The sequence below is a fragment of the Lactuca saligna genome, chromosome 7 (assembly GCF_052625555.1).
Source record: "Lactuca saligna cultivar CGN05327 chromosome 7, ASM5262555v1, whole genome shotgun sequence".
Classification (NCBI taxonomy): domain Eukaryota; kingdom Viridiplantae; phylum Streptophyta; class Magnoliopsida; order Asterales; family Asteraceae; genus Lactuca; species Lactuca saligna.
In genome coordinates, this window is record NC_136423.1 from 47573368 (window position 1) to 47591103 (window position 17736).

Sequence of the window (17736 nt, forward strand, 5' to 3'; positions counted from 1 at the left end):
ACAGTTCAATAACTAAATATGCTATAAGTTTTGAACTTGTAGTGCATAAATACTTTTCTCACATTACCCTTTCTCTATCGGTTAGCCCATGCCTGGGAAAACGAAATAGAGCGAATTGAAAGCCGAAAGAACATAAAAACAAAGGAAAAAGATTGGGGTTTTAGCTTTTTGTGGGGTAGAAAAAGCACTAAGAACATGTAGTAGTACTCAAAAGAAAGAAAGAAAGACATGGGTATGTACCATAACTTGTTTCGATTATGGTTCACAAATTAAACCCTGTAGAATCAATCTATACCATACAATATAGTAAAAGAGCAACAGAGTTGCTTATGGCAAGCAAAGATAGATTGTGAGTTTGTTATATACATGTTCTAGATTCAACTACAAATCAACATCAACTTTACATAATTTTCCATAACATTTATATTGAAATACATATATAATGCCAATTATATATAAACAAAACAGTGCTAAAATCTTAACAAAAATGCGGTAGGGCTAATCTTTATCATGTTGATTAATGATCTTCTTATATATATTGGTATAGTGGAGGGTAACCTTTAGAGTTGTACATGTTCCTTTGCCTATATAAAGCAAGCTCCTCCATAAAATCATATAAGCGTGAAGTGAAGTTACACACACACACACATCTAGAGAGAGAAAGTTCTTGAACTTTGTTAATTTTTTCAAGCTCTTTCCATAAGGTGACTTGAAAAAAAGAAAAACAATGGTAAGTCACTAAGTTTTATCAACTTATGTCAACCTCAAGGCTTGATTTTCGTAAACCATATCTTGTGCTTTTGAAACCATTGATCATTTGAAACCCTAAATTCTCTTTTGATGTTTCGTTGAACATGTAGATCATCAAAGTGTATTTAATTTGTGTGTTTTCAGGATGGAAAGCAGGGTTGGACCGTTGCTGATGCAGTAGACTACAAGGGGTTCCCAGCTGATAGGTCCAAAACCGGCGGTTGGGTACCTGCTGCCCTAATTCTTGGTCAGTTCAAACATAATTATTGGCTTCATTATTTTCGTATCCAAACGTATTTTATCGTATATACGTTCATGATTATTTCATATATAGTGGTCTCATGATGATAAATATTTGGGTCCGAGGTTCGGGTTCAAGTAAACTATTAAGATCAATGAGCACAAACAACATAGTTATATAGCCTATCTAGCTGGCTGAATCGGACAAACTTGATCAAAAACTGGACCACCCACTAGGTTTTTGAGTGTAATTTTGTAATTGGCATCTATATAGATTTATGATATACTCCATAAAAAAAAATATATATATATATATATATATATATATATATATATATATATATATATATATATATATAAAGAAAAAAAAAATGGATAGATCGATAGCTATATGATCCAATGTCACACCTTGGGAATAATCTGCTTTCTTTTTCAATTCGTAAATTGAAAATGGGAGGTGGCAAAAACTTGATGGAAGGTGGTTGAAAGATTGTTATGCAAGTCATTGTGCATGATTCATGCAGATTGCATGCAAGATAACATACCAAAGTGTTTTCAATTTTCTATGGAAAACCCACTGTGAATTCATGAACATTATATTACAAAGCCATGAATTTTGATATGGTGTTTTTGATTTATCGTTAAGATTTAATTCACCCAAATTCTTGGAAAGTAAAAAAGGAAGCCAAAAGTTTTCATCATAAGCATACACATAGCTTTTTCTTAAAGAAGTATTTCAATATTGCAAGTCAAAAGCAACCGTGTAAAAGTAAATAAAAAATATATATTTTTCGATAATCATATATGAAGATTACATAATTATTTTTAGTATATGGTATATGCTAGTAATCAATCATAGTATATAGCCTTATAATTATTAAGATAAGATATGTTTGGCCCCATTAATCAAAAGGTACATTCAACATGGTGAGAGCAGGGAAAAAGGCAATCATTCCTTAATTTGAAAAAGGATAAAATTGAATATAACGATGTCAAATTCGTCTTTTCATCGTAATTTTTTAAGGTGATTTTAACTATACCTCAGTATATCTAACTTTTATATCTTTACTTTTCAATATATCTAACTTTTTTATCTTTACTTTTAAATATAATATGTTATTTATATATTATCGGTGATGATATAACATAAGAAATGACAATGTAGAGTGATTAAACATAAAGTGTAAAAATAAACCTTTAAGTTAAAACCACATAGAGATATGAATAATAGAACTCTTTTCCATTACTCAAATATTAAACTTAAGAGTAGAGCAGTGGATATAGGAGTTAACAGAAATACGTCTCGGCTAAAGGTTAAAGGTCCAACTCTTTTGTGAAACAAAAATGTATAGACTTAAAGAGTAGAATAGTAGGTACGCAATTAAAGTCAAAGTCAATTTAGTTGTATTAAACAGTTATAGAAAAAAATATAAATATTGATGTCATTTGATAGGAAAAGTACGTTGTAAATTTCGTTGTATTTGTTTTCCCATTTAAAAAAATTCATTGGAAAAAATAACCAGTAATATTGAGACATTCGTCGTAAGCTATATTGTGGGGAGTTGGGTACGTCGATTTTTCTCGGGGACTATTGTTTCTTTTAAAGTAGTTTTGTCTTATATTTCTTCTTTATATTATTAAAGTAGTTTTGTCGTATTAGTGAGTGGATTGCTGTATGATTGTTTCTCACAAAATAACCATATGTTCTATTAAAAAATATATAAAAATAAATAAATAAATAAAACAGGGTTTGGGAATTTATAATAATATTTTTTTTTCTCACAGAAAGGTTGTGAATTACAAAGTCGCAAAATACTCATATTTTTTAAGTTTAATATTCTTTTGCAACATTGAAGAAATCACTAGATCTTCTAACATGAGTATTTATTGAAAAAATGGTTAAATGTATGACTTTGAAGCTTTAGGATTTGGGTTCAAACCCAAGAAAGACAGGCGGAGACTATTTTTCTACTCTTCAACTCCAAGAAGTACTTTAATCTTAGCCAATCTTTATAAAATTTACAACCCCTCAAAAACAATATTAATGTCATAAGTAATCAAAATCCGCGCTTTTTTTTTTTCCAAAAAGAATCTTTGTATCAGAAAAAATAATCTTTCGAATTTACAAATCTTTCTTTCAGGTGGTGAACATTCTATGATAAACATTAGGTTGTCTTGATATCGTTGCCTCCAAATATTTTATTTTAATACAAAGCTCTTAAAAATCTACATCAAACAAAAACCACGAATAAAGTAAAAACAACCGTTAGAATATGTACTAAAAACACAAAACTTGTCACTATAAGATTCTTGAAAGACCCGTTTTGGTCATGAGGTGCGGAATAATTTGTTGTCTATAGAATTAGCATTAGAGCTCGTTTTATATTTAAAACAAATGCTTCACTAAACTTCCGTATAACTCAACGCATCATAGGAAAAATAATAGAGTTATATGAAAAATAGAATAATTACATGGTTATCCATTAAAGTGTATACTCTAACTTATTTGTGCATCGTTAATATAATGAAACGAAGAGTATATGAACCTTGATTTTAACTTTTAACAGGAATTGAAATATGTGAGAGGCTTTCAACAATGGGAATAGCGGTGAACTTGGTGACATATTTGGGTGGAACCATGCACCTCCCTAGCTCAACTTCAGCCAATGTGGTGACTGATTTTTTAGGCACATCTTTCCTCTTGTGTCTACTTGGTGGCTTTTTAGCTGACTCATTTCTTGGTAGATTCAAAACGATTGTCATCTTTGCCTGTATTCAAACACTAGTAAGTCTTCCTATATCATACATACAATTTGTACTTTCGCTCCTTTCATGTCACAAATTATAACTTCTAGCTCTTGATGTTAACATTTCATTTCGAATTTGATTATTCTAGGGAACTGGAACGCTAGCATTGTCAACCAAATTGCCAAGCCTAAGGCCACCATCGTGTCACTCCGACGAAAACTGTGAAGAAGCAAATGGATTCCAAATGGGAATTCTCTACCTTGCTCTATATCTCATTGCACTTGGCACAGGTGGCTTGAAATCAAGCGTTTCGGGATTTGGAACTGACCAATTTGATGAGAAGAACGAAGCGGAAAAGACACAAATGGCTTATTTCTTCAATAGGTTCTTCTTCTTCATCAGTCTGGGATCATTGACCGCAGTTACAGTCCTAGTGTACATACAGGATGAAGTTGGTCGAAGTTTGGCTTATGGGATTTGTACAATCTCCATGTTCATCGCTATCTTGGTAATCATGTCGGGGATTAAAAGATATCGATACAAGAAAAGCGCAGGAAGCCCTATTGTCAACATTTTTCAAGTGTTAGTCGCTGCTATAAGGAAGAGGAATATGGATCTTCCTTACGACTATAACATGTTGCATGAAAACTCCCCCGAGGGTTCAAGAATCCATCACACAGATCAATTTCGGTAACATTCAAAAAAAAAAAAGAACTTGTTTTTTTAAACGTTTGGAAGAATTTCTTCCTTTACGTACTCATCAAATTGATGATCGTTATATATTCTCTTGTTGTAGTTGTTTGGATAAGGCTGCGGTTGTAGCAGAAGGGGATTTTGTGAAAAATGGCTCGGGTTCTACTCTGAATCCATGGAACTTATCGACGGTGACAAGGGTGGAGGAAGTGAAAATGATGGCCAGGTTGTTGCCGGTGTGGGCAACAACCATACTGTTCTGGACGGCGTATGCTCAGATGATCACTTTCTCCGTTCAGCAAGCTTCCACCATGGAAAGATCCATCGGAGGGTTTAGAATCCCCGCAGGGTCTCTTACTGTGTTCTTTGTGCTCGCCATACTGCTAACTTGCGCCATCTACGACTGCTTCATCATCCCGCTATGGAAGAAATGGAAAGGAAAGCCAGGTTTCACTGATCTACAAAGAATGGCGTTAGGGTTGATCCTGTCAACCCTAGGCATGGCGGCAGCTGCGGTGGTTGAAATGAAGCGATTATCGGTGGCTAAAGCAGTTGGTGGAACCACCACTGTGAATCCACTTCCGATAAGTGTATTCATGCTCATTCCACAGTTCTTCCTGGTGGGTGCCGGCGAGGCGTTTATATACACAGGCCAGCTTGATTTCTTCATCACAAGATCACCGAAAAGCATGAAGACGATGAGCACAGGGCTCTTCCTTACGACTCTTGCACTAGGGTTTTTCATGAGCAGCTTTCTGGTGTCTGTTGTGAAGAAGGTGACCGGAAGCCACGGTGGAGAAGGGTGGCTTGCTGACGACATTGATAATGGAAGACTGGATTGTTTCTATGGATTGTTAGCGATTTTGGGTGTGATGAACTTTGGCGTTTATCTGGTGGTGGCAAGGTGGAACAAGAAAGATGATAAAGCAGTAGAAATGGAGAGTGTGGTTTAATAAATAATCGTTAAGTACCTTAACGTAGATGGTGTGTTTTCTTGTTTATATGTTCGTCACTTTTCGTGTAATGTCATGCAAATGAACCGAGCGTTCAGAGTGGAGCTCGTGTTTGATCTTAATTGATGGTAATACCTCAAATTATGTTTACTCCTTGATGCGCAACTTCAAAGATCGACTCTAAGAGCATTTGAATGCTAAAATTGCTTGAAAAAATCCATTAACATCATGTCCAATAAGCAAGTTCGATTTTTAAAGCTTGAATGTGTCAAAAATGTCTATAAGTTCCAAAAAAGGAGATCGACAAAAAGATATGCATCAAAACTTGCGTCAGTACGTGATACATATTTGTGTTTAGTCGATGAAGTTTGAGCAGAGGTCGAATTGAGTTCAAACTCAAATTGCTCGATAATAATAATGGATCAACTCATATGCAGCCCTTGTGTAATCTATCACGATGAACCTAGAATCCAACTCCAATGGAGAGTGATGACAATGGTGATGTACAAAATTGCAATAATTTCACGGTTTTGTTTATCGAGGACTTAATACAATAATAGGATGAGATTTTTGAAAACATCGAGCTCTTCCCCAATTACTTTGGAAAAATAGGTCCTTTTGTTGTGTAGAACTGGGGTTGTGACCCCACCATTTCACATCTCACAAAAATGTCTTTCATATCTCATTAAAAGTTAAAGTTTTAGCCTTTCAGTTTATCTAGATATTACCTTTATATCTTTTATCATTTTAATTTTTAATTTTATATCATCATTATATTTTACCATTTTATATGATCTCATATTATATACAACATCTTTTTAGAATTTAATTATAACTTATAACAAGTTATATCATTAAAAAGGTCTTACTAATATCTTCAAATTATACCAATATTGAATTTTGTTTATGATTATGTAAAGAGTAAATTATAGAAATCATCCTTGTGTTTTGGTTGTATATGTAGTTTTGGTCCTTAAATTTAAAATTTGATAGGTTACATTCTTTGGTATTTGAATATCGTAGGTTCTTGTTCTATATAAAAAAGACCAAATTGTATTTTCTTTCTTTTGTCTTTATTTTAATAGAATTAATAAAGATTATTTATAAATTTTATTTTTATTTTTTTAATTAATTATTTAAATTATAAAATCATATTATTATTAATTCTTAAATTTATTTATTTATCTTTGCTTTTTTTATTTAAAATTTTTTTAATATTTTTTAAAGTTTTATTTTAGTATATTATTTGATGTTGTTTTTATAACGTTTTGTTTATTTACATTATATAATGATTTTTTTTATGTTTTGTTCGAATAAACAAATTAAAATAATAATTCAGATATTTTTAACGTTTCAACTGAATTTAATATTTTGTTGTTTTTTTAATGTTTTGTTCGTTTACGATATATAATGATTTTTTTACATATGGTTTGAATAAAAAATAAATTAAAAAACCAAATAATTATAAATCGACCAATATAATTATTTAATGTTGTTTTTTTATGTATTTCTTGTTTGCATCATACATTTATATGTTAGTGTATATTCTTTCATTAAGTTTTAAGAGGTTTTATGGTTTTATGTGTTTTTATTTACATTATTTCTTTATATGTAGTGTTTCTTATTTTTTCCTAAATAATTATATTTTTCATATAACTATTTCTATAAAAACAAAGTAAAACTATTCAATCTAATATATATATATATATATATATATATATATATATATATATATATATATATATATATATATATATATATATATATATATATATATATATATATCGTTAAAAGAAAAAGAAAAAAAAAAGAACATTAAATAATTTTGGGTAAATTACTCCAATCGTCCCTCGTGCATATATCGAAAAGCACGTTCAGTTCTTATTTTCAAAAATTAACTCGGACTGTCCCTCGTTTGGTTTAAACTTGCACGATTGATCCATCGCTAGTTTAAATCTACATGATTCATCATTTGCCTCACATAAAATGACTATGTTGCCCTTGTTCTTTTATTTTGTATTAATAAGAAAAATAAAAAAAATAAACTTTAATCCTATATTTTTACATATATTAATAATTTCTAAACATTTAAACCTATCACCCCCACCCCATTTACAAAGAAATACACTAACTCTCCGATCTCTCTATTCGTTGTCCCTCGCCACCCTTTGAAATTAAAATTCGGCCACCGGAGATACAACGACCACCAGAAACCCGCTTGATCGCCGCTACGGACCACCACCTCACTTTTCTTCCTATGTTCATGTCGGAAATAACATCAACACCGGCTATTGTTGATTTAACACATCCACCATTGAACTTCTTCTTCCTCCTTCTCTTGATTTTTCCAGTACCAAAATCTCCACCACATTTTGCCCAATCTTCTCCAAATACTCAGATTTCTGCTCTTCCGTATACCCAATTTCACTGCTAGCAATCACCACTTTCTCCATGTAACACCTAGTTTGAGCATTAGTTAGAAACTTGTCAATGGAGAGGTTTCATGCATGGACTCGGCGAGTAGGGAGCTTAACTCGTCGAGTAGGGTCGTATTTCAGGGGCACGAATCAGAAGTGACTCGGCGAGTCAAAAGGCTGACTCGACAAATCAGGTTTGTTTAATGAAAAACCCTAATTTTGGGGTTTGCCCCTATATAAGCCTCATTAAACGCTCGTGTAGCCTCCCTTAACATCATAAGAGACTGTGTACGGCCGTAAACTCCCTGGTGTGTGAAGTGTGTGCATTTGAGAGCTTGACTTTGGGAATTTGGGAAGGAATCCAAGCTTGGACAAGAAGAATCAATGGGAAAACACTGGATCTAGCATCTAGTTCGTCTTGGGCATCAAATTGAGGTATGAATCCGTTACCTGAAGCCTATATTCTAATTAGGAGTTCATGACCAAACTTTGACGAAATGGAAGCAAGCCTAGATCTGGACCTATCACAAGGGTATGGTTCCATACGGTTGGTGGTTTACGGTCGTACAGACCAAGGAACTCGACGAGTCCCTCAGGTGACTCGGCGAGTCGATGAGTTAAGAAGGGAACCCAATGAGTGAATGATTATACTCGATGAGTCAAGGTCAATATGGACGGTTGACCTTGACTATAGACTTTGACTTTAATCAGGGTTAACCCTGGGGGTATTTACGGAATTTCGCTGAGTTATTTACTCATTGATTATAGACAGTTTGTGAAGAGCAGTATAGGACATACCTGAATTCAGTTGTCGATTCAGCTTTGTGAGGTGAGTTTTTTCACCATACCAATGGGTCTAAGGCACCAAGGTCGACCCATTTTGTGATAGTTGGTTTACTTGCTATGTAGAGGTGTGATACGAATGTATGCATGATATGCGGTAGAGATAGCCTTTGTGGATAATGGTAGAGATAGCCTTATGGCTAATGGTAGAGACAGCCTTTATGGCTGATGATAGAGATAGCCCTTGTGGCTAACGGTAGAGATAGCTTCATAGCAAATTGATGTGTGATACTTGGTAGAGATAGCTTTATAGCTAATGTGTTGTGTAGAGATAGCTTCATAGCTAATGTTATGTGATAGAGATAGCTTGTATAGCTAATCTGATATGTGGTATGTGGTAGAGATAGCTTGTATAGCTAATCTGGTATGTGGTATGTGGTAGAGATAGCTTGTATAACTAATCTGATATGTGGTATGTGGTAGGGATAGCTTTTATAGCTAACATGATATGTATTATGTGGTTTGTGTGTGGGGTATGCCCTAGGAACCCACTAAGTTTCGTGCTTACATGTTTGTTTATGGTTTCAGGTATCATCGATCCGGAAAGGAAGGTCTCAACTTGATTGCAGTGCACACACCTATGATTTCCGCAATGAATGGATTTGGGACGAACTCTGATAATTATTTTACTTAATGGTGATTTGGAATGTTGAAATAAATGGTATCAATGTTCTATCCATATTAAAAATGAAATTTTTACCCTTGGTTTTTGGGTCGTTACACTCCACCATCTTTTCCTCCATCTCCGCCATCCAGTACATCACAAACCTCTGTAACTAATTATATACACCAAAATATTGTTAACCCCTAATTTCTTCATTCCATTATACACACAAGCACACACACACACACACACTTCAACTAAAACACCTCTATAAACTTTATCCTTATTAAGTATGATTTGGTGAAAAACACCAGATTTGGTATAGTGAAATTGTGTGTCAATAGTGATACCTGCAATATGAATTACCACTTGAGTTACCTCCGTAGCCATGGATGAGAATAAGGTTTAGTTTGTTCCAGTGGCGGTGGTTTTCCGATCATATGTGGTTGCCCTCTCCCTTTTCTTCTTCTCCGATAAGCTTTTTTTGTCCCCATTTTAGATCATCTTGTTTTTCTTCTCTGGTGATATGGGTCCCAAATCATCTGGAGATAAAATGCACAAAGGAAAACAAAACATCGGTATATAAGTCGTTTCTCTCTAACCCTTGTTACCTAAACGGGTAAAACCTAGTAGAAAGTTGCAAATTAACCCTCCCATCTTCATCGTTTCTAGTTTTAAGTTGTAGATTTGTTAAGTTGCAGGATTTCTGGTTTCAAACAACTGGATTTCTTCATTTTTTTCTCGTTTCTTCTTCTTCTTCAAGGGATGACGATCGGTGTCGGTGGTGATGGTAGATGGTGGAGATGAGATGGAATGAAAAAGAATATATGGGAAGAGACGGGTTATGAAGGTGCTTAGGTTTAGGGCCTATTTCTTTTTTTTAAAGGCAATAAAAAATGATTTTTTATAATAAATAAATTATAAATAACAAATAAATAGAAAATAAAGCAAAAAAATAAATAAATAAGGGTAAAATGGTCTTTTTATACGCGGATGGACTAAGTGTGCAAGAAAAAACACACTTAGGGACGGCCCGAGTTAATTTTTAAAAATAAGGATTGAACGTGCTTTTTGACATATGCACGAGAGACGATTCGTGTAATTTACCCAATAATTTTATTAAACTATTGAAAGTTATGTATATCGTTAAAAGAGTAAGAAAAAAACAAACATTAAATAATTTTATTCTATAGTTGAAAGTTATCTGGGTTACTGTTTTAATTTATTTACTTAAAAATACGTCAAGAAAATCATTATATAATTTAAACGAACAAAATGTCAAAAAAGCAATAATAAATAATATATGCAAATAAAACTTCAAAAATACTAAAAGATTTTTAAACCACAAAAACAATGATAAATAAATAAAGCAATAAATAATAATAATAATAATAATAATAATAATAATAATAATAATAATGTAACATCCCGACTCTCATGTATCGTTTTTAAAGCTTTTTATTCATTTATGGAGGGAACTCGACAAGTTGGATGCCCCAACTCATCGTGTCGAACCTGGTCAGCCTGTGTGATTTATGACTTCTACTCGACAAGTTTGAGCACCCCAACTCAACGAGTAGGAGCTAGAAAATGAAACCCTAATTTTCAGGGTTTTACATCCTATTTAAAGGGTTATTAGCCTCCATCTGCCTCCCTTACCATCCCCCTTGACCTCGGAAAACCCTAATCGCGTCTACTCTCCATTTTTACGTGTTAAGAAGCTTGGAATATGGATTTTGTAAAGAGAGTCTGAAGTCTAAGGAGCTTGGAGCAAGGAGAAGCTTGTAGATCTTATTTCTACTTCATCTTAGCATCATCTTGAAGGTTACAAGTCGTTACATTGACTTCTCGCTAGCTAGATCACTTCATGCAAAGGTTTAGGGCTATTTCTAGTTTGTTGTGGAGTTATTTCTGGTTTTAGGCATGATCTGAAGTTGTAACTTCATATCTAGACTCCTCTAGCCCCTTATAGTCATAAATTTCTAGTCTTTAGCAAGTTATGGCCTTCTCCTTACCTAAAGCTTCTTCCTTAGCTTGGTTTTAGTATTTAAGACCTTGCATCCACGTAAAGTTTGCAACTTTACGTGGAAACCATCGCAGAAAGGCGAATGCGTGATAGTGCACATCCTTATATTTTTATGATTTGGTCTTGGGATACTCTGACTTGAAACCATTTTGAAAACAAATTTGTATAATTGTTGGTTTTTAAATGATTAAAAAAGTTTTAAATTTGCATGATTTTTATAGATGTTACAAATAATAATAATAATAATAATAATAATAATAATAATATGATTTTATATAATTTAGATATATCATTTAAAAAAAATTCGGATAATTTTATAAATAATCTATGTTAATTCTATTAAAATAAAAACAAAAAAATAATATATATATATATATATATATATATATATATATATATATATATATATATATATATAATAAACTGTTAAAAAGAAAAAGAAAAATGAAAGAAATGGTAACTTTGTCTTTTCATATAAAGTTAGGAGCTGAAGTATAGTATTCAAAAACCACATGAATACAACCTATCAAATTTTAAATCTAGAGATCAAAATTGCGAATTCGATCAAACCATAAGGACCATTTTTGTACATTACTCTAATGTAAATAAAAAATAAATACTAATTCATATAAATAATTAGTTATGAAACTCATGTAATTACATTGGTTATTATATATATATATATATATATATATATATATATATATATATATATATATATATATATATATATATATATATATATATATATATATAGAGAGAGAGAGTAAATTACACGAATGGTCCCTATGCCTTGGGGTAATTTGCACGTTTGGTCCTAAATTATTTTTTTAACTCGTAAGGTCCCTACTGTTTGTTTTTATTACGCGCTTGGTCCCTACTGTTTGTTTTTGTTACACGTTTGGTCCCTATCTTACTTAAAATTATTATTATTTAAATAAGAAAAAATGATAGGGTATGTAATGTAAGGTGAAGGGTGAGGTTGGGGTGTGTTTATTTAAATAAATTTAAAAAAATCAAAGGGAAAATAGTCTTTTTAGGTAAGACAGAGACCAAACGTGTAACAAACACAAACATTAGGGACCTTCCGAGTTAAAAAAAATAAGTTAGGGATCAAACGCGCAAATTACCATAAACCATAGGGACCATTTGTGTAATTTACTCATATATATATATATATATATATATATATATATATATATATATATATATATATATATATATATATATATATATATATATATATATATATATATATATATATATATATATATATGGAAAAGTGAATATACCCTTAAAGGTATATAACCTTAGGTACCCAAACACACCATAATACGTCGTTTTGTTTGATATATTCATTATAATGCTCTTAAACTTCCACCCCTAATGTGATTTACTTTCAAGATTTTCGAAATTTGACTATTATCTTTCTCTTACATCACATCTTTTTACCGTACACGTACTAGGTTATATATATTATACTTGAAAATGAAAACTATACAATAGGAAGATAAATGTGTAATTTGTAAAAATCTTGGTAGTAAATTAAGATAAAAGTTAAATTATAAGAACATTGGACAATTAAAATGTATTATATGATACAAAACGATGTAATATCGTGAGTTTAGGTACCTAAGCTTATATACCCTTAATGGTATATTCACTTTTCTCATATATATATATATATATATATAATAAATATAAAGGTTTTGAAAACTTTGAATTTATAAGAAAATAAGAAAAATAATGAATTAGATAACATATCTTCTTTATTTCTCAAAGAAAATAACATAACTTCAATGCTCAAGTAAATCCCGTTGTCAATGATTTTTTATGACAAACATATATATAACTACATAAAATACAATCACCTAGTCCAGCAAACTCAAGAACCATAAAGATTTTGAGGTTGTGGAGAATGAGATAACATATCTTCTTTATTTCTCAAACATGTTAAGTGACCATCTATGTGTGTTTTTCATAACGCTCCTTTATCTTACCATTAGTAGCTATTTGGGTTTCAAAAAGTTCGATTTATGGGTTTTAGAAGCAAATTTGAACACCAAAAGTGTTAGGGGTTCAAATTTTATTTGATCTGTTATTTTCTTAAAAAATAAGAAAGGTCTAGATGTTTTTTCGGTGATAGAATCAAGGAGCCTCATTGATGTGTCTTTGGAACTTGATGATTGTAAGGAGAAGCATGTGGTCTGTGATAGTGTAGTAAGGGTGGGGAGACTGTCTATATCTTGAAGAAGATGAACGAGGGAGGGAAGTTGATGGGAGGAAGGGTATCACGAAGAAAATGAACGACGAAAGGGAGTTGACGGAGGAAGGGAAGAAACGGGTGGTGTTTAGGTGTAAGCTTGGTGAAGTTTTTATGTATACAATATTATTATAAATTAAAGAAAGATAATTAAGTTACAAAAACAAACTAAGACTAAGATAGTAATTTCAAATCAAATATAAAAAAAATGAAGCCAGAATGACCAAAATCGCAATATATTGAAACCATAAAGACAATTCCTATAGTTTCTTAAAATTAATCGAAGAGGAAACTAATCAAAAGGCCGAACGGATTAAACTTTAGGGATAATGACTTGATAGGGTAAGATACTTTTTGAAATGTACACATGTAGTCCTTATTCCTTTTTTTTGTAAAATAAACTCTTATACTTTATTTTTTGTAACAATGCAATCCTTATGACCAGCTATACCCGGTATACCGATCATATACGAATTTTCTTTCAGAGAAAATGACTTGATAGGGTAAGATACTTGTTGAATTGTACACATTTAGTCTTTATTCTTTTTTTTGTAAAATAAACCCTTATACTTTATTAATATGTACACATTAGGTCATTTCCACCGGATTCTACATGTTTTGCTGATGTGGGAAGCACAAGTGACACTAAATAGCAATTAATTAGCTTAGTTACCGGAGGTGGGTGATCCTCCAGCAACTAGAAAAGGGTGGCGACCCTTCTCTTTCTCGTCTCTCTTCCTTTCGGTCGAACAGTAACAGCCAAACACCATTTACCTGTTGTGTTTCTCTGATCTGTCTCTCTTTGCCTCCATCTTTGAGATATGTTGCCAGAAAAAGAAAAAAGAATCGACGAGGGGGCTACCAGAGCAGCTCCTCGCCGCCAACTACCATCTCTATTTCCTCCTGCCTCCCCCTTCGATCTTTCTTGTTTTTGCCACCATTCCTCTTTGCTACCAGTGATGTGTAGGAACACACAAAGAAGTCGCCGGAGATCAGACTTCTCCCTCTTTTTCATGATGAATCAAAGTTGGAAAAATCTCGTTGTGGATATGTGGATACCACCTTGGTATTTAATTTCAACAAAATAAAAGAAAGGGAAAATGACTTGATATGGTAAGATAGTTTTTGAAATGTACACATTTAGTCTTTATTCTTTTTTTTTTGTAAAATAAACCCTTCCACATCAGCAAAACCTGTAAAATCCGGTGAAAAAGACCTAATGTGTACATATTAATAAAGTATAAGGGTTTATTTTACAAAAAAAAAAAAAAAAAAAATTAAATGTGTACATTTCAAAAAGTATCTTACCCTATCAAGTCATTATCCCTTAAACTTTACACTATCTTTAGTTATACAATCTACTCAAAGTTCTCAAATTGTTCCTATCATAATACAGTTTCTTTATCATATTTAGCACCCTTTTATTCATTTATGTCAAAAAATTTAACACTGAAAATCATGCTAGATAATTTTTCTTGTTTATCACCAAACAACATTCTATAGATTTTTACTTCCAAATTCTAATCGTATTCCCAGAATCTTATCAAATAAAAAAGTTTTTGCACTCATTCATTCTTCATATGTATCATTTACACCCGAAAATATCATTGTTGTCGACTTTACTCTATACAAAAGAAGTCAAAGTTTTTATTGACTTATTCATAACCTGATGCTAATATAATAGTTCCAACCTTATAATTGGTTGGTGGATGGGGGATTGGGGGACCATACATCATCATGCATGTATTAACTATTTATGGTCCTTTAAATTGAAGTTGGATTCTAATTTGGGCCCATATTTATCATTGTACAATATATCATAAATGTTTTGTTATCTAATGAAACCATAGCTGTCTATGTTGTTGGATCATCTATACATAAAGACACCACCTGGGCCCACTAATGTATCATCATCATCATCATCATCATCATGTGAACACATCATTGTTATGTTCTTTTTAGTTATTTGATATAGCATCATACTTTCATTTTTACTATTACAATAGAATAGAATGAAATTATAGGATGCTATAATACACAAATAAGTAAAAGTACATTATTATTTATTGCATTTAATCCTTGTTTTCTAGCAACTTTTAAACAATAGGTGACCCAACACGTGTATTAACACAAAGCATTTTTGTCTCCATGATACGAATATACTTTGGTTAAGTTTACACTAAAACAAAAGGCTTCATTTGTTTTCTTTGAAAAAAACGTAATAAACAATAAACTATCATGTAGAAACAAACAAAGAATCAGATGCTAAATCCTAAAAAATACAAAAACTAAAAACCACCATATTGTTTAAAAGCTGTATAATACGCATTGTTAACCAAAAGTTCAATTGTTAAATTTATGGTGATCTCACAATCAATCTTCAAGAATCAATTGGGTAATGAATTATCAAATAATAGGATAATAATCGAGCTTAATACAGAAAATAACCATGATTCATAAATATGTATCACTCACATATCAAAAGATTCAAGTCTTTTCTTAGTTTCTTGAACTCAAAAGCCCAAGAATATGAAGGGACAAAACAAAACACAAACATAAAAACGAGATAAATTATAAATAAGTACCTAAATAACTCTCTCTACTCCTTTGATATCAATTATCAGACTCATTTTTCCTGGTTGATTTTTCGGTTTCTCTGTCCTCCAATAACTTCCCAGATTCATCATCAGGCTGTGATGCTTTCTTCTCTGATTCCTTAGCTTTAAGAGCCTGCAACTTTGCGTGATTGTAATAAGCAACACCCATGAAAGCAATCACGTAACCAAAAAGATTGATGGGTGTCACAGTATCCTTAATCACAGACCATGAAAATGCAATCAACAACCAATCTTTAACAACCCCAGCAACATTCATGGTTAAAGCTGAAGTCTTGCCGACAAGTAAGAACACAGCAAGATTCAATGCAAAAGCACAGACGGAGTTTGTCCCGAAGATTAAGTAATCAAAATGGAAACTTGATGTGTCTCTTAGTTTAGGGAACTCGACAATCATCCATGGAATTGATAAGAAAGCTAAACAACAAGGGGCGACGTAGTAGAGGGAGGTGATTGGATTGAATGTGATTCCTTTTGAGGTTAATAGGATTTGGATCAGAACTAATCGAGTAGCTTCGAAACAAACAGCGCCTAGCTGTAACGTAACACCCCATGTATTGAATTGGGCTTCACCATAAGCAGCAATCGCAACGCCGAATGAGATCGAAAGCATGTTGCTCATGGTTTGGCCTTTGAAACTCTCTTTTTTGAGTAAAACGCCGATTGAATAAACGGCGACAGGCATTAGGGCTTTAAGCATTTGAATAAAGGACACAGAGAGATAAATGTAAGCGGAATTGGAGAGCCATAAGCTAAGAGAGTAAAGCAAACCGATTGGGACGACGGATTTCAGATAAACATCGCGACTCATTTGAACTGGTTCGACGACTTTGAGGACATTGACGAGAACGTAAGCTAATGAAGAACAAAACCCCATGTGAATCATGGTGAGTGAGATCGGGTAAGGCCAATTGTACATCTTTCGATCCAAGATGTATTTGTTGTAGACGATTACAGTGAAGCTTAAGAAGATCCAGATCGCGACGTATGTGTAGGAGAGTATGATTTTCCTCAATACACCTTCGCTCAAGGCTCCTCCTTTCCCCATTCTTCGATTAGATCTGGGTATGAAATCGGTTGGATTTGATGGATTTAAGGGCGAAACGAGAAATCCCCTGTTGGAATTGGGGGATTAGTGGGAATTATATATGGAGTTTGAAGAAACTTGACTGAATGATTGGGGATTTTGAATTTGGGTAGTGTGTGTTTGAGTGTGAAAGTGTGTGAAGACGGAGGACTGTGGAGGAATGAGACTTCAATACGGGTTGTTATATATGAAGGGAAGTTATTTTCATGCCTATCGATGGAAAAATAATTTAAAATCAATTTCTAAAACAAGTTTTATAAAAATATTGATTAAACCAATAATCTTTTTAATTAAAATTAAAGAATTTTTTTTTAAAAAATGGTAAACTGTTAGTTAGAAATTAATATCACTAGATTAGTAAAAATCGTCCGGATTACAATATGAGATTTCCAATCTAAGAAGCAAAAATACAAAATGTCTATCAAATGAATTGGTACTATATTGGTCTGATTTTGATCGGATACCTGATCTGCAATCGTGGTCCTCATATATATAAC

The 17736-nt window shown here is 32.5% G+C and overlaps 2 protein-coding genes across 2 annotated transcripts; one reads left to right on the plus strand and one right to left on the minus strand.

The window, feature by feature from the left end:
• Positions 1-565: 565 nt before the first annotated feature.
• On the plus strand, positions 566-5534 carry LOC145004251 (protein NRT1/ PTR FAMILY 6.2-like). The gene is made up of 5 exons (XM_078963143.1): positions 566-730; positions 895-997; positions 3558-3775; positions 3887-4428; positions 4535-5534. The coding sequence occupies exons 1-5, from the start codon at positions 728-730 to the stop codon at positions 5382-5384; spliced, it is 1716 nt and encodes a 571-aa protein (XP_078819269.1). The 5' UTR covers positions 566-727; the 3' UTR covers positions 5385-5534.
• A 10438-nt stretch (positions 5535-15972) lies between these two features.
• On the minus strand, positions 15973-17413 carry LOC145005418 (putative sugar phosphate/phosphate translocator At2g25520). The gene has a single exon (XM_078964503.1). It carries the CDS (start codon positions 17198-17200, stop codon positions 16151-16153), a length of 1050 nt encoding a protein of 349 aa, XP_078820629.1. The 5' UTR covers positions 17201-17413; the 3' UTR covers positions 15973-16150.
• Between the last annotated feature and the right edge of the window lie 323 nt (positions 17414-17736).